General features: G+C 31.5%; 1 protein-coding gene across 1 annotated transcript; it reads left to right on the top strand.

The window, feature by feature from the left end:
* Positions 1–15,688: 15,688 nt before the first annotated feature.
* On the top strand, positions 15,689–17,635 carry LOC139483563 (uncharacterized). Its single transcript, XM_071267576.1, has 3 exons — positions 15,689–15,935; positions 16,160–16,187; positions 17,092–17,635. The coding sequence occupies exons 1-3, from the start codon at positions 15,690–15,692 to the stop codon at positions 17,400–17,402; spliced, it is 585 nt and encodes a 194-aa protein (XP_071123677.1). The 5' UTR covers position 15,689; the 3' UTR covers positions 17,403–17,635.
* The last annotated feature ends 2,324 nt before the right edge of the window (positions 17,636–19,959 follow it).

Below are 19,959 nucleotides of genomic sequence, written 5' to 3'. Positions count from 1 at the left end.
TTTTGTTCCATTACATTAGAAATTATGAAGTGTGTACAGTTAACACGGACGGGTTAGAACATGAAGCTATATATAGAGGGAAAGCAGTGTTCTCTTTAGACGAGCTCAGGATGCTAATTATATGCTTTTCTCATAATGCTATATCCGTACAAATATGGGAATGGTGTGATGTAGACCATAATGTTTATAAAACTGTGTTGAACGAACTGTGTGATAACATTGAAAACATTCAAGTAAAATTAAGACAGAATATATCTTACAGTATGAAAGCAAAATGTATTACTGGAGATTACTCAAAGAGTGAGGGTAGAATATCATTAAATGTCTTATATGAAAAGGAAATATACAAGTGTAACGAACATAAAATAACACACAACATGGAATATATAAAGAACACATGGCTAAAACATGCTGTAAGTACTGATTGAATCCTTAACACGTTAGGACACATAACTTAGAAGTTTATTCAGGGTCTCAATCTTAACAGTTTCAATGGCAATCTCTTAATTGGTGATAACAGGCTCAGATTTTTACAATTAACTATCTCGTTATGCACTTAAAAAATATGCAAATGCATTATGTATCTCTGAATTAATTTAATTTCAGGACCGTCTATACATGTTTTGAACAGATTTAATATAGAACACATTGTGACAGATATACTCGGTCGTTGGATTACATTTGGACACTTCTACCCTATAACATGTCGAACATATCCTGGAAATTCGCCGTATCTCTGTATGAACTATCAATGCGTGCTCGTCAAAAATTACCTATAAAAATGAAAAGCACTTCATAACTATCAGACTTTATAATCATTAGTTTGATAACCATGTGATGCCTAAGGATCTGTTTGTCAAATTTGTTGTGATAAAAGCTTACATAGAAATGGTTTAAAAACAAGTACAAAAATTCAGTTTTTAGAGCAATCAGATTTAAAAATCAATTTTCGCGAGTAATCATTAGTGACAACATTTGAATATTTTAAAACACTCAAAAAGAAAATTACTAAGGCTTCTAAATAATTGTTTGCGTATTCATGTGACAAAATATTTTGCAAAACAATGGATGTAATATCTATGAATTGTACAACTAACTGACTACCTATAAATATGAATTTACTATTTATAATCCTGGTACCTTTGATAACTATTTACTGAATAAATTCCCTGGTTATTCAGTGAATAATTCACAAGGATACTTGGCCACCTGCTGTAGGTAGAGTATTTTGTCATTACAGCAACGAAAATTGCAATAAAGATCTTATTTTAAAACCAAATATAATTGTTTGCATTTGAATTGAGGGTTTAATAAATGCAGTTCAAAGAATGTATTTATATTTACAGATTGCATTTGAATGCACACGTCAAATATTGCTAGAGTTTGACTCACTAATAGGTAAAAATATTCCTTTGATAACTATGGAAAAATTGAAGAGGATCAACTCCGATCAACCTAATTCGATACTGACAGAAAAAGAATTACATGTATTTCTTAAATGTCAGCATTTAAAAGGTAGAATCTTGTACTTTGATGAAACGGGTTTGGATCAATTTATCATTCTTTCACCGACATACATTAGTGTTGCTTTAGATTCAATAGTTACTGATGTGACAATATGCAAGGGCGGTAAACTTGGAGATTTAAGAATCCAGAGCGGTGTAATTACGAAAAGATCTATAGATGATATATGGGAAAAGAAGGAAAACAAGATTTTTCAAAACCATAAGGAATATTTACTGGGAGTAATGACACACCTTTCTCTACTGGTGGAACCATTGCGATATGATAAGCTGAATCACCGTGTAACAGCTGAATTCTACTACGTTCCTAACATGGTTAGAAGAAAGGATACAACTGGTTATCTAAGGTCAAACAATTTCGTACAGAGAAACATCGCATTTGCGTTTAGTCCAACACCTCCAACTTCAATTATACCACAAGCTTTATCATTTGGATTCGTAAGTTACTGTTTGAGTGTATGGGCAGTGAAAACATACGGACCGGAACACGAAGACATGCTTTTCCAAAGGACAGCTGTTTTAATTATCGACCCAACACTAGATCTGTACATAAACTGCGATGATGAAATCATTATTGTTCGTCTTGTACACTTAAAAAATCGAACACTTATAATGAGAGATCTATCGTCTAGTATTTTGGAATGTTTAGCTGTTGCACTCGAGAAAATTGGCCAGCTATATGCCGAGACAAGCGGCACCGGATCTGTATCAAATAAAGGCTCTTTTAACTTAAGCTTATGTTGCAGTTCACCCGTAGTTCCTTGTCTCCTGAAAATGTCAAAACTTGAAGAACAAGATGGTTCATGGATATGTCCCAATCACAACATTCAGCATACCAAAGATTTAGTATTTTCCTTGACTTCACAAAAGGTAAAAGACAAAAAGATATTTATAAACTATATAAAACTTAACCTATTCCGTTGTTATTAAAGCTATGAAGGCAGACTTAAGTATAATGTACAATAACCGAAAATTATACCATTGCAAACTATGGTATAACTTAGTTATACCATGGTTTATTTTTAGAAACTGTGCTATTTAAAATTGACCTTGAGAACAAATATAGTGATATCACAACAATTTAGATTATTTTTGAAATATCTGTTTGGCACTGAAAACAGCCTTTCAGCAAAATCAGTTTTATAACTCATCATCGGCTTTTATCTTCTAATTCTGCGTTGGGAGGATTCAATTTCTTCTCCCGATCTGCATCCTTTCTGCTCAACAAGATTCTTGTAGATTTTCCAACTTTCAACATCGTTTGTGTTTTTCCGTAATTCTATAAACGAGACTTCAAACCTGGAAAACAAATATTGTTTTTTTTCTAAATTTAAAATTAATCACATTTATTATTAGGCATTATAAAATAATTAGCTGCGCAACGTATTGTTTGTGAAGTTTTATGCAACAATCATAAATAATTTATGAGATACGGCACGACATACGAAAACGTTTCCTTTTTTATAAAAAAAACAATAACTCAAAAATTAAATTTTGAATCAGCACCAAAAGTATACAGATCTGTAAATTGACATAACTAAGAAGTGTTGAAAGTTTAAAGCAATACTTAAAAAAAGTTTTTGAGATACGGTGCAACATATAACCACCCTCTTTTTTCTAACAAAATCCTTAATAACTCTAAGATAAAAATTTTAATCATTTATAATTATTTATTCATAATGTTGATTGATAAAACAAATACTCACTCTTAGCAGCAAAACAATTTCATTTTCAACTGGAAATCGTCTCTGCAGTTTATCCTTAAGATCTTCAATGCAGCATACTTGTTGTATTCGGCCTCGTAATGTTAAGGCCAGGACTTTTATCAAAAGCTATGGTATAATTTGCAAAACACTGCAAAACTCTCAAAAAGATATGAAATATCTATAACAAATTGTAAATCTTCACATATACATTTTCAATGAAATATAAACCGTATTTACAATTCTGAAACGTACACTTGCCTCATTGTTCATTCATTTACTATGAAATCATTATAAAATCAAGATTTTATCTGAATTAGCATAGTTCCTTGGTATGAAATGTCATGTTAAATAGAATATAAATGGATTCATCTTTCGAAATATATATGTTTCTGTTTTTTATCATAGAGACTTATTTTACGCACCTAGAGGCAGTCTTTAGCTCTTAAACAGAAGTGTGTACTAGTTCAGCGACGTCACAATTAAATTCAAACAAATAAATGAGTAAAATTAAAAATAAACAAGAAAGACTGACACATTCCATAGGCTCCTGACTTGAAACAGGCGCACAAAAACGGGGGAGTTAAACATGTTTTGTGAGATCTAGACCCTCCCCCTATACCCTTAGCCAATGTAAAATAAACAAACACATCCAAAGCAAAACACAGTAAAATTCAGCATTTTAAAAAATCCAATTCTGATGAAAGAATAGGTAAACGAAGAAACTAAGCAAAACGACAATTATACATAATTTAACATAGTTTTTTAATGTTACCATTATATGAAATATCGAAATAGTAAGATTTACTTAAAGTTGCAAGTCGTCATTTTAGTCATGCATAAGCTCAAGCACATGTTCCAGATCGGATAGTACATGCAAAACGGTAATATCAATGGTTCGATTCATTCTTCCATATAATTGACCAAATGCGAGAATTTGGTTCAAGGAAACAAAAATTAAGTCAGGATGCCTTTACGCATTTTTCGCAAAGTAAGTGTTTTTATAAACCTTGCGTACGGTGTGTACACCCTGTTCGTTAATGTGTTTTACCGTCAGATAAACAGTTAAAATGTAGGCTGAGGCAGTTCATTATACAGTTGACGCCCCAACAAATTGAAACGTAGTACACATGTTTATTCAAAAGTGACCTTTTATAATCAAAAATCAAATTATGATTTCGATCAGATTTATTTATTCACTGAACATGAAATAGTGAAATTTAGATATGGTGTAATATAAACGGATATATTTGTTACATTCTATTTTCAATTCTAATATGACGTGCTTCTTTCCCTTTGAGAATAAATCCATACTCTAAATCCAATAAAATTCACTATCGCTCGGGCAAAAATAATCACGAATATAATGCCTACCCATGTTTAAACTACAATAAAGTATAACTTGCATCAATCATTTCTTAATTAACTTATTTTCAGATAATAATGTTTCGTTTTTTTTTTAGCCAAACCCGCACTGTGGAATACACTGCCCAGGTAATGTTTTTTTACTATATGTTTATCTAATTGCTGATTTCATGCATGCAGTACAAAAGTGTAAACTTCCCACAATGATTACACAAAGCGTTTAACCTTATACCAGTTCACCACTATGCAATATACAATAAACCATACACAATTACACTATACACCAAAAAGAAAGAATTTAAATTTAAAACGTATTTTTAGACGCTAGTATAAGATACCGGCTACAAATCAAAGAAATAAATAGTTGATGCATTGATACTATCTTTTGATTGTAAGAAACTTCTGTCCAAGTTTTTTGGCAATCATTAGGCCCAATCCTTGTTAACATCTTTAATACAAGCTACGACAGACAAAAGCTACCATTTTCTCAAAGACAAAGTATTCTTCATCTTATATACAAAAAGAATGATCCACTAGATCTTTCAAATTATAGGCCAATCTCCTTATTAAACTCAGACTATAAAATACTATCTTACACATTAGCTCACAGAATAAAAAATGTACTAAATTTAATAATAAATGCAGACCAAACAGTATATAAAAAAACGATATATTGGTTTCAATCTCAGACAAATACAAGACATCATAGATTACGCCGACAAATTTAATGTTGAAGGTGCAACTTTGTTTCTAGACTTTTCAAAAGCATTTGATACTTTAAAATGGAAATTTATGTACCAAACTCTCGAACATTTCGGCTTTAATAGTTCATTTATTAACTGGATCAAGATGTTATATTCTGATATAGATAGTTCAGTGTTCAATAATGGATGGATTTCTGCACAATTAGTCTAAAAAGGGGGTGCGTCAAGGATGCCCCTGCTCTTCCATGATCTTTGTGATCGCAGTTGAAATCATGGCATTTAAATTAAGGAAGGATTATAACATTAAAGGTTTTGAAATCAAACTTGACCATTCAAAACATAATTTGAAAATTTCCAAGTTAGCAGATGATACCACTCTGTTAAATCAAAAAATGAAATTATAGCAGCATTAAACGTCATTGAAATCTTTGGCACATTTTCTGGTCTTAAATTAAATAAAAACAAAACGTAAGGCATTTGGATAGGAAAACTGAAAAATTGTAAAGATAAAGTAGATAATATAAGATTCACAGATAAACCCGTTAAAGTGTTAGGATTGGATGTCGGCACAAATAAATCAGAATGCGCAAAACTAAAATGGTAAAACAAGTTTGAAAAAGCAAAAAAACTCATGAAATCTTGGGAAAAAAGACGTCTTACTATCATCGGTAAAATTCTTATAATCAAATCACTTATTATTCCACAATTCACATGCTTAGCAAGTAGGACAGTCATAAATAAAACGTATAGTGACAATCTAGAAAGAGAAATTCTTATTTTCATTTGGAACGGTAAACAAGACAAATTGAAAAGGTCAACTCTCATAGCAGATTACAGTACAGGAGGACTCAATATGCATGATATCGACAGTTACTTTAATACACTTAAAATTAAATGGGTATCAAGATTAATGGAGTCAAAACATGAAAATTGGTCAATTATTCCGAAATTCTTTTTTGATAAATACGGAAAAAATTTCCTTATCTTCAAAATGAATTTAGAACTTCAAAATTTAAAACCACTTAAAATTACAACTGAATTACCAGAAATTTTATCTGGATATTGTAAAATGCTCGATACGGAAAGGTGGAGGTCAAACTAAATCACCCACTAACTGTAGAGAAATACGCAAAGAAATTATATGGGGTAATACAAACATAAAAATAAAAAATAAACCATTATTGATGCTCAATTGGATCAGAAGCAATATAATCTATATTAATGAAATTATTGACGAAAACAGTCAAATCAACGAAAAGAAAATATTGCGTAAGTTAGAAATAAAACACAACTGGATAGCCGAACTATCAATACTAAAAAAAGCTATTCCAAAATGTTGGATAGATATCCTGAAAACAAATAAATCTGTTAAAACCTGAGTTAGTATTAACGAAAAAATAATCAGAATGAATGAAACAGAAATAAATTTAGTAGATCTTGATAACAAAACCGTCTATCAATATTTTATAAAAAAAACAAAATAACTCCTAACATTGGAATAATAAAATGGCAAAGAATATTAGGCGTAAAACCATTACAAATTAGACACTCCTTATCATTTACAAACAAAGATAATACACAAACAAACTTTATAAATGGAAACTATTTAGCTATATATTGCCAAACACAGAAAATCTTGTCAAATGGAAAATATCTTATACGTCAGAGTGTGCTTTATGCAAATGCACAGACAATTATCAACATTTTGTTCTTGATTGTGAATTTTTAAAAGACTTGTGAAATAAAATAACAGAAAAAATGAATATCATAAACTCCTGTAAGAAAATAAACTTAATAGATATAGTCTTTGGATGTAAAATAGGAGACTGACATTATAATGACATAAATCTTATTATAACGTTGATAGGTTTCTCAATTTACAAATCATTTTACACGTCGGAACAAAGAACAAAATCCGCCGACATATACAACATCTTCAAAAAAGAGTTTGAATTATATTTTGAAGTTAACAGATGTGTAAAAAAAACGTAAAAGTAATATTATTCGCAAATTTCAAAATCTTCTTTAAACTGTTAGATTATAAAATATGTAAACATAATATTCATATATAGTTTCGAAACATAACGTAGAAAAGATTTACTCAAGTATCTTTAAAATGAAAGCGGCCGTAAAGAAAAACCTTTAAATTACACCTATTCTAAAACTTTAAATCAAAACACATTAACGTACATATTATTGGGAAAGACAATAAATTCATATTTCGATAATATTAAACATATAAAATCTTACCTTTTGATAATAATCCAAAATCGAAAAAATTAACACATGAACTATATTATCCTTCAATCATGTCAGGTTACGATTATTTGATCACACTAAGACACATGCACGATTTTTCTAAACGAGCAATATGCAATGATATGTGTCAGGTAGACTGTATCCAATAATGAGGATGTAAAAGTAAAGGTCAAATACGGAACAAAATTACGTAATTATAAATGTGAATGATTTGCAATTATATATGCTTATATTGTAATATATTTCTATTTGTAATTGACTAACAATTAGTTGGATTATATTATAATTGATAAATGTATGTTTTAAGGACAAATTAAACTAACAAGTACTAACAAAATTTATTATATACTACTAACGGTTAACGAGGCCGGGATAAGGTACCGGTATTTGATGTATCCACTAACAAATGTGAAAAACTATTAATAAAACATGATTTACCTTAAAAAAAAAAAAAAAAAAAGTCTTATAAAAGAAAGTTATTTAAATTTCAAAACCTTTAACCACAGAATTAATGTAATGTTTCCCAGCAGAACAACTAGTCAAATCATAAGTAAAATACGGGAAAAAATCGAATTTTATTTTTACAAAATATACTTCTGGATACTATCTCATGATCATAAACAAGCTTCTGTCCAAGTTTGGTTATAATCCAGGATAGTTTATGAATCTAAAAAAAAATTTAAAAACTTTAACTGCAGACTTTATGTAATGGTCCCTGAAAGAAAAACTAAGTCCATTTATGAGTAAAATACTGATACACAGGTACAAAATTTTAACAAAATTTCCTTCTAGATACTAGCGTTTGATCATGAACAACCTTCTGTCCAAGTTTGGTACAAATCTAAAATAGTATAAGAAAGTTGTTAAAATTTTAAAAACTTTAATCACAGGGTGAATGTGTTGTTTCCTGGCAGAAAACCAAAGTCAATTTAAAAGTAAAATACAGAAAGAAAGGTTGTTTTTACAAAATTTACTTATGGATACTGTCTTATGATCATAAACAAACTTCTGTCCAACTTTGGTACAAACCAAGGATAGTTTAAGAAAGTTATTAAAATTTCAAAAACTTTAACCACAGAGTGAATGTAATGTTTCCCGGCAGAAAACCTAATTCCAATCACAAGTAAAATAGGAAAAAAACTAAAATTTTATTTTCACAAAATACACTTCTTCATACTATCTTATGATCATACACAAGCTTCTGTCCAAGTTTGGTACAAACCCAGGATAGTTTAAGAAAGTTATTAAAATTTCAAAAACTTTAACCAAAGAGTGAATATTTGTGGACGTCGGATCAAAACAAATTGTGAATGCGTAGAAAAAAGATATAGTTCCTTACATGTTTTACATTAATTTCTTTAAAAAAAAGCCATTTGCCAATGTAATAAAAAGAATAACTAATTGAAGAATTCAAAATCGAAAAATATTCAAATCGTGACCGAACAACACTGATAATTAACTCATGCGCTACGCGCATTCGTCAATTAATGTGTTGTTCGGTCACTCGTTGAATATTTTTCTCTATTTGAATTCTTCGATTAGTTATTTTATAAATATACACAAAATATAATCTAAATTTGCATCATCACTTATTGCATGTATAGAAACCCCTGGTAACTTATTTTTAATTGATCAAGCCTGTACAACAGAAATAGAACATTAATTGTAAAACCAACAATATTATATCTAGTTTGCATAAAGTTACAAAAATTTCTCCTCACCTATCAATGTGATCTAGTTTCATCACTTGGTTTCCGTCGTAGTCATCGGCCTTGTCAAGCGTCGTTAACATGTACAAGTCGGTTACGAAACAAGGTCATCATCTTAAAATAGAATATAAGGATACCATTTATTAATTGTCATATCTGAAAACAATAATAGATTGTGAAAATCTATAGTCTGAAAGTAGAATGACATTAACCATATTATTTTATTTTTTGATGCACCCACCTAACATACGGCTAACTCATATGATATTGGAAATCATATCATCTGTGAGTTCTTTGTCGCCCCGTCATCAAAGATTCGTATAATGCAATTTCTGTTTAATCGCGATGAAAGGTCAATGACGGTTATTTAACAAGACAAAAGCATTTTCCATAGTCTGTCCTCTACTCATTACAATGTAATAACAGGGAAAATAAGTTGATTAATGAAAGTTGAATATCAAATATTTCTCCTATCAAATTAGAATTTATATTCCTTGTTTGCTTCAACAGCATCGTGTTTAGATAAAAGAGATTAAAACTATTATATTCTAGACAATGAAAATGTTCGTTTTGCCAGTCCACAGTAGGAAACTTTTCAACTCCATCATTAACTTCGCCTTTGTAGCTTTTTGATTGGAGCGTCAATTTGTCGTCTTTTATAGCGAAAACGCGCGAATAGCGTACACAATTGAAGTCTGCTATATATGATGAGGTGTTTATCACTATTAGATCGATTCCACTGTTTTTGGAGGTTTCCTTCCCGAGAGTTTCAGTAGTCAGCACTTGACATGAATAGTCACTGTTATGGTCGTAATCATAAATTAACTGTTTGCGAAATAATGCATTTTTCGAAATAATACAGATCTTCTACCACAGGAATAGATCACTCAAGCTGTATTTGACAAAACCATTCGGGTGTTTAAGCCATGGTCACAACAGATCGTATGATATTTTGTCGTGGAAGATATATAAAACAATTGTCGTGGCACTGTCCTGCAAAATGTCAAAAATATATTTCGCGTGGTAACATCAGCTACGACATGTCAACGATGGGTACACGACAGAGGGAAAAAATGGTCATTGTACCGTCGTAGGTAAGTCGCAGGGCGGTCGTGCGACAGTCGTACGACAATTGTGAGTTGTTTGGGGCTATTTTTAAGGTTTCCTTGTCATGTGATGCGCGTGTTACTGTCGTGTCACTGTCCTGCCACTGTTTTGAAACATGCCAGGCTCCATCCACATGAATCCAACGAATGACCGACAGATTCCCGCTCCAACTCTTGCATCAGTGTATACTATTCTGCCCAAACATCAGGCGTCATGTTATCCGTGGCCTAGCCCACCAACGTCGGGCGTTTCACTGGTTCCTATACTCTTAAATGGGTTCGAATTAACGCTAACAGGACCATATTTTGATCTTGTTGGAGTCCGACAAGGCGCCCACTCAGCAGGGCCAAACGTTATCGTTATTGTGGAATAGCTATCCTCTTTAAACGGCAGACGGCATGTTTTTCCAAATAATCATTCCCGGCGAATTGTATTCTACTGAATAAAACAAAAATAATTTGCTCGATGAACGTACAACTGTACAACTGTCGTGCGACAGTCAGTCAATGTTGTCCGAGCATCGTACAACATTTGGTATTCGTGAGACAATCATGTGACTGTATCACGAGTGTCTTGCGACAGTCGTAGGAATGTCGTGCAACAGTCGTACGATTGTATTTATTAAAATGGGTTTTATGTTGGTACCCACGACAATGTGTTTATCGCACGACAGTCGCACGACAGTCACACGAGTGTAATAAGACACGCTCACGACTGTAATAAAACAATCTCACGACAGCCACCAGACACTGACACGACAAAATATCGTAGAGCAAAAAAGGTGCATGTCCAATTCTTGTCCCACGACAATCGACAGCGCCACTATGCTCAACACATCGTACGACTGTCGTATTTTGGTCACAAATGACCCACGATTTGACCAATTTTCATGTCGTGGCGCTGCATAGATGTGTCGTGTGTTTGTTGTGACCAGGGCTTTAGGCGCCTAATGCTCCTCAAATTTGTGCTTTATTTGGCCTTTTTACTATTTGTGATATGAGCGTCACTAATTGATCTTTGGTAAACGTAGCGAGCTTCTAGCGTAAAAGTTGTTTGTCCCGCTATCTATGAAGAGTATACTTACTAGTATATCTATTAACAATAGGGGTTTGTGTTGTTTATTCTTTAGTTTTCTATGTTGTGTCGTGTGTACTATTGTTTTTCTGTTTGTCTTTTTTATTTTTAGCCATGGCGTTGTCAGTTTGTTTTAGATTTATGAGTTTGACTGTCCCTTTGGTATCTTTCGTCCCTCTTTTATATATCTATTCATGTGATCTTTCTAGAAATTCACAACAATTATACTTATAATCAGAAGCATAGTAAAAGTTAACCTGTAGAAAAAAAATTAATTGGTGTGTAGATGTCACACCAACAATTTAATCAATCATCACCAAGAACGTCTAGTAAAACAGTAAACCTCTAACAAAACATAACACGTGTCTTATTGCTGTGTTTAACCCTATGTTGTTTACCTGGTTTCACACTGTATTTCCGTATTAGAAAAGAACGACGTTTTGTCTTTTTCAAAACTACATTATAAAGAAAAAACCCTACACCTTTATCTTAACAATAACATGAACAGGTATATTTATTTTACATTCATATGCTTTGCATGCTATAAACTGTTCTTTTTTGGTAAGAATTTCTAATATATGTAACTATAATAAAGTGTCTGATATTAAGAGTTATACAAACCCAAACAAAATGGTATGTTAAAATGTAGGAAAAAACGTTAAACCAGGCTCGTAATGGTGTATTATAACTGTTTGCTTTTTAACTCTATTGAAAGTGTTCATTATAAAAACAATCCCTTAATGTACGATCTCCATATGTGCACTTTAAAACTTCGAACAACACTAACATTTACCAATGGATGTAGGAGGAGTATTGCTCATTACAAAGTTTTTTTTATTCTAATGAATGCGCACATGAATTAAAAGAACGAACAAAAATGGCGTACGGACAAGATGAATCCTAAATTTTCTATAAACAAACATAGAAGAGAGTTAATTAGTGCACGCACCAAATTTTTGGTCCGGCAATATGGAGGTTTTTGGTGTAAAAAAAAGAGCAAAATATTATATAAACAATCTGTATATTGAAATGACTTTAATTCTCAATTAGCAGAACAAGTCCAATCAAATTAGTTATAATAATGCTATAAAATATAACTCAATTGTGCAGTTGGTGAAATCGAATATTGTTTAAGTGCAGTTGATGAAATGGAATATCATCAAATTCGTTTTCCTTTTTTATTTTGAAATGCTTGACTATCAAAGTTGCATCTACTGACAACATATTTGTATTCCTCATCTCAAATATGGACAAAATCGCAGCCTTTCACTTTATTTACTCATCCATGAATTTTCTGTTAAGATGACATATTTGTAAAACCCTCGATTCTGATTATTACTGACATAATATTACTTTTCTACGAGTTGTATCTTGAAAGTCACTCATTTGAGAAATTTAGGTCAAGAATTACATTGATTTTATCAGGACCCCATGGTTATTCAAGACGCATCTTTGAACAAAATCTCAAGAAATATGACTTATAATCCACAGATAAATGGACTATAACTTTGTGACGGACAAATGAAACGCTATACCCCTTACCCAACTTTGTTTGACAAAAAATATAAAAAAAAACTGAAAGCAAACAAATGTAAAACTATTCCTCTTAGTAAAGATTGAGAAATCCTAGACATAATATTTTCATTTCTATTCGGTTTTGGTAAAATTTAAAAGCACCAACAAACAGTCATTAAAATAGAAATGTAGCTTTGTATGATATTTAATCATGAAGTCTGCTCAAACCACTGAGATGGGTAAACTTGAACTTACTACCAGATATTAGGAATATTGATCATCTTGGAATGCCTCATGGTGAAATGTAGATGAAGGACAACAATAAAAACGTTCCATATTTGGGTTTAACCACGTATTGATATTTATATTGTCTCGTGTACATTAACTCCATATCCCTTCATATTTTCATTAGGTATACAACAGACTAAAAAACTGCTACATACTACAACTGAAAATTAGTAAGCTTCAATCAGTATAGCATATCATTCTCTCTGTAACAACTGACAACTCCTTGACACAATGTTTTCATTTCAATCTGTTTGGTTGCAGTGAAATTGAAAAGTATTAGCAAACATCAAGGGGATATTTCAGAGGTTTGAGAATCACTCAGTTACTGAAACATGTTACCCATTAAAACTTCCAAGATCGCTAACGTTGAAAGTAAAGATATCTTTATTATGACTATTCTTCCAACTGATGAAAATTGTAATCATAATCAAAATAGAGTATAAAATAACTATTTTGACCAAAAAAAAGGCAAACTACAAATCGTTACCCATGTACCGACGACGAGTTGTTGAAAGAACCTTGTTTACATTTCTAAAAAAAACCTGGTTTTAGAAATCCCCCAAAATGGGTCACGCATTCTGTGCATAATAAAACAATAAACATTCATTGTTATAAATATTCGGGATCTCCTTCATAAAAATTAATAATCTTAAATTTTCATATACCACAGAAAATATGGATCGCAGAAAATCATGAAGCAATCTCAAACCCATATATAAGTGCTAAGTACCGGCCCATAATAACACCATAACCAAAGCGATAAAAATAGAACAAAAAAACAGTAGTCAAAACACTACACTGAAATGTACTAACACTATGAATGATGATGAATGATGTTGCTCAGGAAAGGTAATATATTTTCTACGTTTTCAATTTTCTGTCACTTTTGTTAAACAACTAATGTAGTGATAGTATGAAATAATATGATAACAATACGATAGCCGGATTTGTGATAGCAAAGCGAGTTGCAAACAATAATAATTCGAATACTCAACGACAATAAAATCTTAATATGTTTTTCACTTTGGACATCGAAAAAGGTATAGGTTTACTCTATATACCTAGAACATACAAAATTTGACAACCTGTAACTTCTAATATTGACAGTGGTATTTAGGTCAACTGCAAAAGCTTCCTCAGAAGTCTTGATTCCCGACCAATATAATACCATGTGATATTGATTGCAGTTTAAAACTTTTATCCACAGTATAATCAGAGTATATCCACTTATTGTGCAAACGCATAGATACACACTATTGACTGTTTCGCGCTACGCCCATATTATTTATACGAACAGGTTAACTAAATTTTTGACAATAAATCTTACGTTTTAAGTAGCGAAGCTTCAGATACAATACAGTTATCTCTAGTTTGATGCATAATAAACAATTTGGTCCATTTCAGTTATTGTTTCGATGTAAAACGTTATTAAATGAAAATTCTGCGAATTGATGTTAGTGTTTTGGAGTAACTAAACAAGATGACGTTATATGTATAAAATAATCGAATATAAAAAAAAACAACGTTAAATAGAAACAAATCTACGGTTGCATTGGATTATTTTCTAATTAACTAATAATTACGCATATTTAATATATGTATAGGTCTAATTTGAAAACAACTTTCAATTTTATGATTGCATTCGATAAAAACCGCAAGTTTTATACGTGTGCATGCAAAACAAATTACTCGGTAAAGGGGTCTTAATACAACACAAACAACATTGTCCAAAAGGCCAAAAAAGTGAAAAAGTATATTTAAACAAAACGCATTTGACGGATGTTTGTAAACCCTGCTGACAGTCATTGACGATTACCAAATAAACGGATCACGAGATGTGATAACATGGATCTTTATAATAATTTAATACCTCACAGAAAACAATAAACTCGCGGACAAGATGATATACGGAAAACTTGAGGTGCAAACATTTGTACATCATATCCGGATTTCAAAAACTAATGTCTCTTCAGTGATGTGAGGAATCGAAACGGTATTATATATATAAAATCGTGTTGACATATTGTTTAAATTAGTGACACTGACGAAGGCTATTTGATTGGCTAAAATATTTTTCAACACGAATTCATAACATCATCTTCGCATATTAACATCTTATATTAGTACCGTTGTGCAAACCTTTAGACTTATATAAGTTTTTCCATATCTGTGCAGTATCGTCTATTATAGACGATCCGGTACATATTAAATGTTCTGGTTGGTAATTTTATATAGACGTCTGAAACGATACTACACATGTTGACATTGTTGATAAACATGCATCAAATGCGTACGTTAAAATGTGATTCTGACATTCCCATCATATTACTGAACAAATAAACATCAGACAAATATGGGGAATATAAAGAAATTTATTAATCTTATAATTCTATGAATATTACAGTAGTCGATAATGATTTCTTAAAGCAGTGTCCAACAGATATGCACCTACGTCGACTGGCAATGCAATACAGCATACACGAAACCAAAGAGTTAGCTGTGCATCTTGGTATGCAGTTTAGAACATTGGATATGTTGGATGACGTATTTGATACTTCCGTCAACGAACCAGTAAGAGTAAAATTTGAAATACTTAGCAGATGTATCCATAGTTTTTGTGTTACATTTAATGACATCAAGAGAGCTCTTGAAAGTGGCGAGATACAGAACCCACATACTATTTGCAAGGTAAGTTGGATTTAATTGTAAATTGCTCGTTTTAACACTTGATCATTACATAATTTTTGTTTATAACTACACTATATGACTAAATGTATACTCTGTATGCAGCTTGTTTTGAACCAGTGTAAATCATTTGGATAATTGTTTATTTATTGATTGTTCTGCTTTATAATGTTCAAAAACATACGCCTTATTTTCTGTCAATTATGCTTTGTCATTTTTCTTTCAAGGTGTTGATGGGAAATTCAATTGACTTCGGTAAGTTAAACAGTTAACAATTTACTATTGCTTATCAAATATTGATGTTAGAGTTAAAAATCAAATCGTAAAATGAAATTTTCATTACCTGTAATCAATTACACATTTAAAGTTAAAAAAAAGTCAGATGTAATTGATCATATTTTTAATAACAAACAATATAAGGTTATTAATTATATGTAATTGAAAGCAAAGACATACATAGCGTTGGAAGTTAAAACTATTCCGTGTGTCTCTCCTACACTGACTCATGTAAACTGTTTTTTTTTCTAGCATTTTGTATGCACTTGGTACTTTGAATTTCTGTATTAAATACGTTGATATTAAAGTATTATTGGATAATAGAAAATTACAACATATTCATGCGTACAGTCTTTTAAGATGCATGAACATAGTTTTTAGTTATTATGATGAGTTCCAAAATCAATTTTTCTTGTACTTTTTCAACTTTTGTTTCTGAAATTGAGGTATACAATTGAAACAATGACGCGTAAATTGTTAAACATTAGTAAACAGCTGCATACTAGCTGGTTGATAGATTATTCTTATACGATATGTATGATAAAGGTTCACATTGACAATGTTATTGATATATAATTTTAAATTACAATCCAAAATGGATGTAATTGTAATTCAATTGAAAAAAAAAATCAATTTGTAATTGAAATTAACAATAAGCATGTTGCTGACCCCAGTTATAATTGGTTTTGTTTGCAATAACCTATGTCATCAACGGAAATATTAGTGCGATTGTTTGAAATTTTAATGTTGGTCAATATACAACTTTTTAATTACTATCCTTTCAATAAACAAAAATGTATATAACACAATTTAATAACGATGATGTTGTTAAAGTCAAATAATTGACCATACCAATATTCCAAAATGATGTAATTTACATTAGACATGGAACCAGAAAAATGGGACTTGGTACCTACAGAAAAACACATCGACAGAATCGCTCCTTTAGTCGGAAACAACTCACTGTTATTTCTTGTTGAGCTTGGTATGGATTTCAAATCCTGGGAGCAGATAAGATACAGACAAAAGGAACGGGATTTGGTGAAACTCAACAGAGATATTTTGCAAGAGTGGAGTTTTACATTTTGTAATGTTCATACTATAAGACCAACTATGAGACACATTGTCCAGGCATTAACAAACATTGGTAAAAATATAAAAACCATTGAAAATGCTTTGGCCGACTTATTTTGATAACCTTTTTTCCTTATTTCCATTCAAATTGTATGTCTACAAAATATATGCGTGTTATTGTATATTGGCAGTTTTGGATATACAACTGTCTAGATGTTGTAAAAAATATCGTTTCTGAAAGGGTGCTTTCTATATATTTTGTCTGCGTCTAAGACAAATATTTGCCCCAAATAATGTTTGGCTAGAATTGTCAAATAAATACGTTATGATTACTCTGTTTAAACAAAACATATATCAAGGTTATTTTACTTTAGTATTTTAACGTCTCCATGAATTCCTAGGGATTTATAACTGATTTACTTTCAATACAACAGTCTTCTAAAATAAGTGAATTTTCATCATTGTGAAATTGTTCGAAAGGATCTTGAAAATTCAATGGTTTCATTAATGTTTTTTCTATTTGTTGTACCCTTTTCGACTAGTTATATAAATTGTTTTTTGTAGTGTACTGTATCATATTTATATAATTCATCGCCCCGTAAGATTAATTGTTTGCTATCATTCATTCACTTATTTATATATATGATTCGTCTAAATAGTAGCCCTACAATGTTAGATCTTTAGATTTGCAGAAGTTTTTTTTCTTGCTGGCCAGGATTCGAACTGATGCTACTTATATATCGCGGCACCAGATACCCTTGCCTGTGTCCGACGCACTAGACCACTCGACCGTCTAGTCTCTAAAAAATAGCTTTCGGAGGCTTGGTGTAACGTTTCCTAGTCAGTTTTAATCTAGCGTCGTAACACAGTACATAATATAAATGGCATGAAGATGGAATGTTTACAGATCAGCTCATTTAATTATATATATATATATATATATATATATATATCACCATCACTGCTGGTGATCCGATGAATAAATCTGTTGTAGAGTTGTCACTGTCTCTGACGTACTTATGAATATAATTATTTTCTGTGACTGTATCTTACATTAATTTGTAGGATTCTTTACTATAGACAATTTAGCTGATCTGTAAAAATAACATCTCCATGCCTTATATATCATGTACTGTAGTACAACGCTAGATTAAAACTGACGTAGCATTAGTTCGAATCCCGGCGAGGGAAGAACAAAAAATTTGCGAAAGCAAATTTATAGATCTAATATTGTTAGGTTGATGTTTAGACGAGTTGTATATACATAATGTACACAGCCATGCATCACCATCACTGCTGGTGATCCGATGGATAAATCTGTTGTAGAGTTGTCACTGGCTCAGACGTACTTATAAAGATATATATATATATAGTTCGGCTAAATATCAGCCCAACAATGTTAAATGTATACATTAACTAACCGAAATTCAAACTCATGCTCATGAATGCATATACATATATATGTAACACTCATAAACGTGTCCTTATCCCCAAACGTGCCTAATTCCCGCAAACGTGTCCACGTGACGTTTCTTAATGAACACCAAAACGTGCGAAATCCTCCAACGTTTCCATGTCAAGCTTTTTTTTCCCTTTTACTGGAACAGTCATTCGTGTCCATATCATAAATACGTAGGTTATTTTTTTTTTCATTAACGTACATGTATAGCCATGTAACTTTTTCATTAAAAAATAAAAATAAATTACTTTGGGTCTTTTTCTAAACCAGCATTTTATCCTGGGTTCAAGTGGGGCGTCAGATCGTCGGTGGTATGCATCAAGGCACCCATTTTGTCCCTATGGATATACCCTTATTATCTAGTGATATATAAATTTCAGACGGTCTCTATAATATTAGGAGAAATACAAGATTGTTTTAATGATGTTCTTTAAAATTAAAGCAGTCTTTCTCCGCTCACAAAAATCATTATTTAATTCCGAGTCCAGACAATATTTATTGTTTATAATGTTGTCGTCCTGATAATGCATGGACTTTTTGCCACTGGACGTAATGCACCTTGTTTGCGTGTCTTTAAATGATGCTCGAAACCCAAAGTTTATAATATAAAACCCTCCTACCAGGTTATAATTTCAATAGCTTTTTAAAAAATCAGAACTGTTGATACAATCGGGAAAAAAACCTCGGCAGGAAGTCAGTCGTGTACTTTCCTCGTACATGATTAATATAGCAAAGCATCACCGCAGTTTATTAGTACAACATACTTCACTTAAACAATTAATTTAACTGCACTTAACTAAATTTTACGATCGCACTAAATCTAATGCTAATGCATTTTGAATGTTCTCTTTCCAAATCTGTGTCCTTTTTGATTTCTGATAATTTAATAGAATACTAGTAAAAGATAAAAAAAATGATGTTAGTTTAAAAAAAAAAAGAGCCAAAACAAATTACAATTGGGCATTCAAAATTCACATAGCGAGGGAAACTAAAACGCCATGACGCAAAACAAAAATAAAAACAAGACATCACTGAACAGAAAATAAAAGACTGAGCAACACGAACCTCTCATAAACCTGTTGAACTCATGTCTCTGGAAGGGTAATCAGTTAGTATTCTGTATGCAGCACCCTTTGATCGATATGTAGTGATTGTTTTTTTTGTTTTTATAAATGTATTTTGTCTGTTAGTAGTAACTGATTTAATGTGTACCTTTCA

Source organism: Mytilus edulis, chromosome 7 (genome assembly GCF_963676685.1).
Source record: "Mytilus edulis chromosome 7, xbMytEdul2.2, whole genome shotgun sequence".
Lineage (NCBI taxonomy): Eukaryota > Metazoa > Mollusca > Bivalvia > Mytilida > Mytilidae > Mytilus > Mytilus edulis.
Note: the sequence above shows the minus strand (reverse complement) of the source record. Positions and strands in the feature narration are given on the sequence as shown.